The sequence below is a fragment of the Myotis brandtii genome, unplaced genomic scaffold, assembly GCF_000412655.1.
Source record: "Myotis brandtii unplaced genomic scaffold, ASM41265v1 scaffold1271, whole genome shotgun sequence".
Classification (NCBI taxonomy): domain Eukaryota; kingdom Metazoa; phylum Chordata; class Mammalia; order Chiroptera; family Vespertilionidae; genus Myotis; species Myotis brandtii.
This window is the reverse complement of record NW_005354472.1, coordinates 36,870-46,556: the sequence shown is the minus strand read 5'-3', so window position 1 is coordinate 46,556 and position 9,687 is coordinate 36,870. Positions and strand designations below refer to the sequence as shown.

General features: G+C 38.3%; 1 protein-coding gene across 1 annotated transcript in view; it reads right to left on the bottom strand.

Annotated features, from left to right (window-relative positions):
* Positions 1 to 4,150: 4,150 nt before the first annotated feature.
* The window catches only part of LOC102245066 (guanylate-binding protein 1-like), a 12,233-nt gene continuing 6,696 nt past the window's right edge, over positions 4,151 to 9,687 (bottom strand). Inside the window, 6 exon segments of the mRNA XM_014534262.1 lie at positions 4,151 to 5,184; positions 6,256 to 6,410; positions 6,413 to 6,442; positions 6,682 to 6,784; positions 7,187 to 7,384; positions 8,191 to 8,468. Of these exon segments, the coding sequence (XP_014389748.1) occupies positions 5,071 to 5,184; positions 6,256 to 6,410; positions 6,413 to 6,442; positions 6,682 to 6,784; positions 7,187 to 7,384; positions 8,191 to 8,468 (878 nt within the window). The 3' untranslated portion in view covers positions 4,151 to 5,070.

Here is a 9,687-nt window from a genome sequence, read left to right as displayed (position 1 = left end):
TAAAAATGGAACTCCCATTTGACCCAGTGATCCCACTTCTAGGAATATATCCTAAGAAACTAGAAACACCAATCAGAAAGGATATATGCACCCCTATGTTCATAGCAGCACAATTCACCATAGCTAAGATTTGGAAACAGCCTAAGTGCCCATCAGCAGATGAGTGGATTAAAAAACTGTGGTACATCTACACAATGGAATACTACGCTGTGGTAAAAAAGAAGGAACTCTTGCCTTTTGCAACAACTTGGATGGGACTGGAGAGCATTATGCTAAGTGAAATAAGCCAGTCAGAGAAAGATAAATACCGCACGATCTCACTCATTTGTGGAATATAGAGAACAACATAGAGTGATGAACAGGGACAGATCCAAAGACAGAGAAACAGCAATCAGACTATTAATCCCCAGAGGGAAAGTAGGGGAGGGTGGGGGTAAGGGGAAGAAATCAACCAAAGGACATGTATGCATGCATATAAGCCAAACCAATGGACATGGACAACAGGGGGATGAGAGCATGAGTGGAGCGGGGGAGGATGGGGGTTAATAGGGGGGAATGAGGACACATTTGTAATTCCTTAACTAATAAAGAATTTAAAGATTTAAAAAAAATTAGGTTTATCTATGGCTCTATGTTTGCAAATGTGGACTGAAGTACTGGTGCTGTAAGTCTCCCTTTATCCTCACTGCCCAGCACAGTTGATCAGTCCTTTTATGAATTAAAAGTCTCTGGCTCTTGTTTTTCTCACAAGTGAGGATTATCTTGTGTCAATTAAGGACAAATGGAAAGTATTTGTATTGAACACACGTCCTTTGTAAGTGGAAGCAGGAACAAGCTCATAGTTTCTCAGAAATAGACTATATGTCAAGAAAACAGCCCTTTCTGTTTAGAATATGAATTCTGTGCAGTTTTCCTGCCTTTTTTTTTTTTTTTTTTTTTTGCATGTGATTCTGTTTGAACACCATTCTAGGGACTTTTTCTTTTACATGCTGGGTAGAGAAAGGTATATTTCGTCTCTTTCCAGTTTACTTGGAGTTGCAGTCTTCAGAATACTTGTATTATTCTAAAGGATAGTCACAGATCAAATTAATTTATATGTTAGTATTCTTGCATTAAAAATCCATATGTGTTTATGTGCTTAGGGATGTCAAAGGCTGTTCAGACAGACTCTGAATTTCAGGTGTCTGATGTTTTTATACTCAGCTGCTTTTCAGAAGCCCTCCTCCATGCAGGATGTTCTAGGGCACTCAGCAGCAGGAAGTCATTGATTCAACTGGGGTCACTGAGTCTCATATACAATGGAGGCAGGACCAATAATCAGCAGCACATGTGTATAGTGTGTGTATGTGCTGTGTGCACAGCGCTGTGCTAGGTGCTCAGGGTTGTAGGAAAATCAGACCCTTTCACAGGGGTCGCCTAAGACCATCGGAAAACACATATATAATTACATATTGTTTTTGTGATTAATCACTATGCTTTAATTATTTTCAATTTGTAACAATAAAAATACACCCGATATTTACATTATGATTCATAACAGTAGCAAAATTACAGTTATGAAGTAGCAACGAAATAATTTTATGGTTGGGGGTCACCACAACATGAGGAACTGTATTAAAGGGTTGCAGCATTAGGAAGGTTGAGAAACACTGGTATAGAGTGTGTATGTCCTGTGTGCACAGCACTGTGCTAGGTGATCAGGGGCGGATGAAGATTAATTACACATAGCCATTGCCCTAAAAATGACTTAATCTGGTGGGTGACACTGATTTGCACCCAAATAATAAAAGCAAGTGAATGAATGAGAGAGGGAAGGAGGAGCCCTCATTACTGAAGTAGCCAGTCTCCAAATCTCAAATGGTAACATTTAAAATTTTATCCCTGAGGAACTTATTTTGAAGTCAATGAGAGGAAATAGATTGAATTTTATTTTAAGGGAAAAAAATGGCCTGAAAGTTGTTCTTATTCATATTTAAATTTATTTCTTAACCACCTATTCTGTTCTGTTGTCTATTCTAGTAAACTCAGTACAGCACTTTAAATGACTATTATTTATATTTTGTTTTAATGATAGAGTACATTATTTTCCAGTGCATTGTTTTGGTTCCCCTTACCAACCAATTCTTCTCAGTGAAAATCAGGGGCACTTTGTGAAGTTCCTCCAGAATTGGGATTATATAGGATATAGCAAGCAAATATAAACTGATTTGTAGATACCATTTTTAGCTAATTGCTTTCATTTTGGAGTATGGATTGTTGCTCTACTTATTTAAAACCCTATTTAGGGTTTTATTTGCTTAGCATATTATTGCATTATTATTTCCTTTTTTCTGTTTAATTGTAATTAAAAAAATAACAAAATTTACCATCTTAACTATTTTTATATGTATAGATTAAAAATACCTACATGTTAGTTATATTCACATTGTTTTGCAACAGATCGCTGGAGCTTTTCATCCTGCAAAACTGAAACTCTGTACCCATTAAAGAACTTCTCATTAACTTTCTTCGCCTGCCTTTGGCAACCACTATTCTATTTTCTGCTTTTATGAGTTTGACTACCTGAGGTACCTCATGTAAGTGGAATCATAAAGTATCTGTCTTTCTGTAACTAGATTATTTCACTTAAAATAATGTCTTCCTGGTTAATCCATATTGTGGCATGTGACACGACGTTCTTTTTCCTAAGGCTGAGTACAACATTAAAAAAACACACAAATCTATTCATCCGTTGGTATGGACAAATGGGTTGCTGCTACCTCTTCACTATTGTGAATAATGCTGCAGTGAACAGGGGTGAGCAAATATTTCTCCAAAATCCTGCCTTTTCTTCTTTTGTGTATTACCCAATAGTAGAAATTCTAGATCATATGGTAACTCTGTCACAGGATATTAAGAAGCTAGGAAAATTCTAGGGCAGAAGGAAGAGGGAAACAGAGACAAGAAAGTTAAAGCAAGACCGAACAATGTGGGCAATTTACAGCTGGCCTGCAGATAACAAGCTATTATCTTCCCCAGCCATTAACTCCCTAAGCAGGAAAGCCAGCAGGGTTATGGCTTGACAAGATAAAATTTGTCAGGTGCTTTTCATGAATTCTGGGAAGGCCACAACAAAGTAAAAAGGGAACTTGAGAATTAATCTGTACCAAGATATTCAGCAGAGGAATTTTGAAACCTATAGACACAGGAGGGTATATCACACCTCGGACCCAAACTCAACGCACTCTTCAGATTAGCTGAGAGCCTCTCTGTGCTTCATAAGCCAGATGCATAGATTTGCCTGCCTTGCTTCTTTAATAAAGGTGCATGCTTTAATAAATTGGCTTTATCACAATGCAACCACCTGGAGTTTTCTCATTTAAATTCATTTGTAAGAGATGACAAGAATGGAGTTTGGGGACAGCCCTCTCCCTCTGACTCAGGGCCCTTTGGTGTCTGTGAGAGGTATCTGTCATGACTCTTTTTAATTTTTTGATGAGCTATCATGCAGTTTTCCATAGCAGCTGCACCATTTTTCATTCCTACTTACATTTCACAACAGTTCTAATTACTCCATGTCCTTACCAATATTTGTTGTTTTATTACTTTTTGGATAGTGGCCATCCTAATAGGTGTGAGGTGATATTTATTTGCATTTCTGTAATAATTAATGATATCAAGCATTTTTTCATATGTATATTCCCATTGGAGAAATACATGTTCAACTCCTTTGACTATTTTTAAGCTGGGTTATTTTGAATTTTAGGAGTTCATCCTTAGAAACCAGAATGGATAGATTCCTACACGAGTGACCATAAAAACAGCACTGAAGATCACAAAAAGGGTGTCACAGAGACGCTGATACTTGGCATAATTGGCCAGCTTGGCTGCCTCCAGTAAGAAGTCTGAGGCATCATGTAGACACATGACCAGAGTTCCTACCCGAACCATGTTGTTGATATATGAGAAGGTGATGAGCCCAATGGTGGCCAAGTGATGCACAAACATGATCAGGAAGTCCTAGGAAGGAATGGAAATAGAAGAAGCAGGTATAGGCAAGGCCATAGAGATGCTAGCCAACTCAATGCCCTGCATTGTTCTCTGAAGATCTTATCCCAGCCTTAGAAGTTCCATTTTGTTTAAACTCTCCATTAAAAAGTTGTATCTTTATTGTTGATAGTATTACAGCTATCATCCTTTTTTCCCATTGACCCCCCCATACCCACCTGCCCCCCACAGTTGACATTTTTAGTGTTCAGGGAAACTTAACAAATACTAGGCACATGCTTTTGTCAGAGATAACGCTAAAAATAAGGGTCTTGAATCTTCTCTACAATGAGTAGAAGAAACATCATAAAAACAACAAGGGAGTTGGAATCTAAGGAAATTCATACATCATGATCGACCCCATAATCTCTTGGTCTTAGAATGTTTTTCAGCATAGAAGATCATTTGCGTGTTTAGTTATATTTCTACCTAAGTATTCCATATTTTAAAAACAGCTATTGTAAGTGGTATTGTTTTTTAATTTTTGGTTTCCAATAGTCCATTGTTTTTATATAAAAATAAAGTTGAAAGTGGATTTTTGTGTATTGATCTTGAATCTTACAACCTTTTTAAACTTACAAAGTTGTCCCAAGAGTCATTGTTGTTGATGTTTTTTGCTTTTGTTGCAGATTCCCTGGGATTTTTCTATGTGGATAATCAAAGTGTGTAAGAATAAAGGCAGTTTTATTTTATTCTTTCTGATTTCTTTCTTTCTTTCTTTCTTTCTTCCTTCCTTCCTTCCTTCCTTCCTTCCTTCCTTCCTTCCTTCCCTCCTTCCTTCCTTTTTGCCATATTGTAGGAAGCCTTTCATTATACTGTTTAACAGGAGTGGGGAGACTGCACATCCTTGCTTTATTCCTGTGTTAGGGGCAAAGCTTTCTGTTTTTCATCATTAAGTACGTTAGGTGAAGGGTTTTTTGTAGATTTCTTTTATCAGCTTAAAGAAGCTCACTTTTTCTCAAGTTGTGACATTTTTCCAGATTCTAAAACTGTTTTAGTTATGCCTTGGGTAGAGTGACCAGGGAAGCTCTTTGCCTAAGGTCTTTAGATTAAGATACAACTGTTCCTTCTTTCCATTTTATACTTGAGATCCTTTATTTCTCTCTGAAGTTGTCTGCTCTCATCTTGGAATCCTTCCTTTAGTAACATGGTCTGTTCCTAAAAAGGGACAAATAAAGAGTAAATAAAGTACAGCAGTAAGCAAATCTCAACTTCTAGCTAGTATCCACATTCTTAGTATTTAATTTCTTCTTGAAATTTTCTCCACCATAAATATTCATTATACTTTCTCTTGGACAACCTAGCTTCATGATTGCTTTTCTTGAGTTTCCTTTAGCTAAGAGAGATTTTGGCTTATACCTTCTAATATAGTAAAAAAATTAAATTATAAGTCCCATTAATTCTATACAACATATGTGGGCAATCTTAATCATATGTTTCTTTTCAAATTTTATAGACTCTTTTACACACACACACACACACACACACACACACACACACTCAGACTTTTATATACATACACATGACAGAAATAAAACATTCTCAAAATCAAAGGAAGTGTCCATATCTTAGATTAGGGAATTTGATTTAAGTCTCCACAGCTTGGTGGCAAGAGTAGCAGGATATAAGTAAGGACATCAAGGCCCCTAACTGTCCTTAAAGGATTTCTGCACATAACTCACTACACAAACTAGGCGTAGGGCATAGCAGTCAGGAGTGGCAGACACAGGTGTGAGAGGCAAGGAGTCTTTTTGCTCATAAAGGTTCTCTTAGAACCAAAGTCATACCCGGTGTGACAGAAAAACAGTGATTGTAGATTCCTAAGTGGTGAAGGTGGTTCAGTTATCTTACCAATCTGTGTGACCCTATAAAAGCTCATCTTCTCTGAACCTCTGTTTCTTCTCCTAAGGTATGTACACAGCAATTCTTGCTTCATATAATATTAAGCAAGAGATACAGATAAGACATATTTACAATGCCTGGAAAATAATACCTACCATTGAATGATGAATGTACTAATGAAGGACTGGATGTGAGATAAAGGAAAATAATTTTTTTTAATAACCAGACATAGGCATGTTCCAAGTCAGTCAGATAGACAGGGATTGAAAGGTATAAGTGGGCAAGCAATGTCCTTCCAGGTTTCATGTTCTAATAGCCACACAAACAGGTGGGGAGAGTGAACAAAAAACAGAAAAAGAGAAACCTCAAGGTGATGCCATTACATACCTGAAGTAAAAGAGACAGAACCCTCCCATACTCTGCCATTAATTGGGCTCTCTCCTGCTCCATCTTCTCAGTCAATTGTTTCACATGTTCCTGGTAACTCTTTTCTTTCTCCTCCATCATCTGCTGATACTTCTTTTGCATTTCCAGCATTTTTGAGCCTCTGCAGATTCAGCTTTCACACGTTGCACTGCCAGGAGGAAAGGAAGAATACAAATTCATGTGGGTGACCACCTTGCTTTTTCTTCTTTGTGAACTTATCTGTCATTGTTGCTGCTGACTGCATATGCCCCACTGAGACTGATTTTGGCTAGTCATTGGCATGTTTGCTCATATGGCTCTTATTTAAGGACCCCAGGTTCTCCAAGAAAAATTATTTAAACTTTTAAAAGCTGTTGAGGCTATCTAGTCTCTTGACTTGCTCCTCACCTTCGATCTCCTTTTCCTTTTCTGTGAGATTCTGGTCTGTCTGCAGAATTTCATTCATCACAGAATCCCTGTGCCTCAGGTATATCTGAAGAATTTCTTCTCTCTAGGACCCAGAGAAAATGGCATTAGTGATAGGAAATCGCTGGAAGTGCTTATTCCTATTTTCCCACCATCTTTTCCTTTAGGAAATGCTTGCTTAGCCCTGGTCCCTGTGCTGGTCAACATGCCCCTGTCACAGGGTGGGCACATATTCCAGGTTGGCCAAGCCTGGCATCCGATGAAGCAGAATCCTTTGTAAGAAATTGATATAAATATAGATTGAGAGTCTCTGTTCTCTGACTGAGGGCTCTACTTTTGGGGCTGTAGGTGCTGTGGTCCCATATGGGGTGAGGAATGAAGCCATCATGGAGAGAGCAGATCCAAGGAAAGGAGGTGGAAGGAGACCAGGAGGAAGGGAAGTGTGGGTTTGAGAGGAACAACAGAGGGACAGATAAACGCTGATTACCGGTATATCCTCGTAGGGTCCAGGAAGATGTTCTGTCAACTTGACTATAGCCTCAAATAAGAGTTTATAGTCTCCTGGTTTAGAATAAGCCACCTTATTTTTATCTTCTTTTATAATATGGTTGATATATGATTTGTAATCCAATAGTTTTTTCTGATTCTCTTGAATAATGTTATCTTGCCTTTCTTCTATCTGGGCCTTTAATGTGAAAATAGGAAGTAGAAAGAGTACAGAGAAAATATTAGCTTGACCTCAGCATTTTTGGAAAGGTTTCTCAAAAACCACTCTGTGACCTCTATAAAAACTAACAGGCACCTCAGCAGGACCACATCCTTCCTCCTGATCCTGTCTTTCTATTGAAGACCCTTTCTCCTTGGAGGTGAAGTTCATGGCAGAGATTGCTAGCTTTATGTTAGCATTTATGCTACCCATCTGCCAGTCACAGTGGGCCATGGCCTTTTGCACTGCAGCTGAGTTCTCTATCTGGGCCGAGGCCAGGGTTGTGTTCTCCATGCAGGGCAGGTCCCCACTACTTATGGCATTGACATAGGTCAGGACTAGGTTCTCTAGTCCTACAAATACACCTTTAGAAAGAAACTTCTGCTTTTCAAATTGGACTAGTGATTGCACATGGAAGAAATGTCGCTCAATGTAAGCTTGCTCAAGATAACTAAGACTACATTTTTCTTTTCTTTTGTCTATAATATTAAATTGTCTGATAACAGCGAGCATGTAACTTGATGAAAACTCTGATGATTACTGGCATGCATTTAACTAAATTATGAGAAAGAGTATTAGTTTATGCATGAATGAAAAAAAATGTTCAAACTTTAAGTCAATCAAAATAAAATTGGTTCTTCTTACTATAATAATAACAAATAGTGGTTTTTGTCATTTCGGAGTCTAGTAAGAATTTTTTCTCTTGTGATAAATACCCATTTTATTTTCTAGCAGTACTTTGCTTTCTGAGACCCTAATCCATATACACATAAGAGAAAAATTACCTGTAATTTCCTTTGAAATAAATGGTCTACATCATTGAAGGAATTCTTGATGAACACTTCAATGGCCTCTTTCCTACTGGCCATGAACAGCTCCTGCTGCTCTTGGAAGTCTTCAGGCAGTTGAACCTTCTCACCTATCAGCTGCTCATAGTGGGTCATGGCCTTTTCCACTGCAGCTGAATTCTCTATCTGGGCCAAGGCCAGGACAGCGTTCTCCATGCAGGAAAAGTCTTCTTTATTGATGGCATTGACGTAGGTCAGCACCATAGTCTCCAGCCCTACAAATAGAGAGCAAAAGATAATGTTTGTTGTAGGTGGGGTGAGGAAACAGTCCATCCTCTATAAATCTGATGGTATCTCTCAACACTCATTTGGCTCACAGCAACTAGAAGTTTGCTAGAAATGCACACTCTCAGCCTCTGCTCCAGATCAACTGAATTAAATCCTCCTCTGGTGAGATCTTGGGTGATGTGGACACATGTCAAAGTGTGAGAGCCTCTGTTCTAGACACCATAGACCTATGTTTATTGAGTATATGTGCTTTATCCCTAAGCACTATTAGGATAGAAAATGTACCTCTCATTCATGTCTCTATCATAAGTTCTGGTCGTGGTAAGCATTTATAAAATCAATATTTGTGAAACAATTAAAGAAGTCGTCTGCCCTGGCCAGGTGGCTCAGTTGGTTGGAGCATAGTCCCATGCACCAAAAAGTTGCGGGTTTGATTCCTGGTCAGGGCACACACCTAGGTTGTGGGTTCAATCCCCATTTGGGGCACATGAGGGAGGCAACTGATTAATGTTTCTCTCTCACATCAATATTTCTCTCTCTCTCTAAAATCAATGGAAAAATATATCATTAGGTGAGGATTAAAAACTCAAATTTAAAGAAGGAGTCCTTGATTTTATTTATTCTAGCAGGACACTGTCCAAGAGATCTTTCTGTCATGATAGTCATCTGCCATATATGCTATCCAATATTGCAGCCACTATCCATGTAATCAGAATTTTTTAATTTATTTAATTTAAATTAATCTACATTTAATTTTAGATTAATTTAACTACTACACTTTTCTTGTAGCTATTATATGGCATAGTATAGGTCCAGTTTAATAGGTCAATTTTAAGCAATAGAGCTTTTTAATTTGTCCTTTTCTACCCACGAATTATGACTAATAAAATATATTAGAAATGTTGTGTCCCCTGGAATGTACCAGAGTAATCTACACTAATAAAAGAGAAACATGGTAATTAGCGTACGACCGCTACCCTTCCCATTGGCTAATCAGCATATCCTTATGCAAATTAACTGTCAGCCAAGATGGCGGCCGGCAGCCAGGCAGCTGGAAGCGAACATGAGGCTTGCCTGCTCCAGTGACTGCAGACTCCAACGTTCCCCGCCTGACTTGCCGGCCTCTGAGTTGCAACTCTAAGCAACTATGTACTATGTTGCAAATAAGAAGCTAAACAAAACCCCAGAAACCAGCTTTCAGCCTGC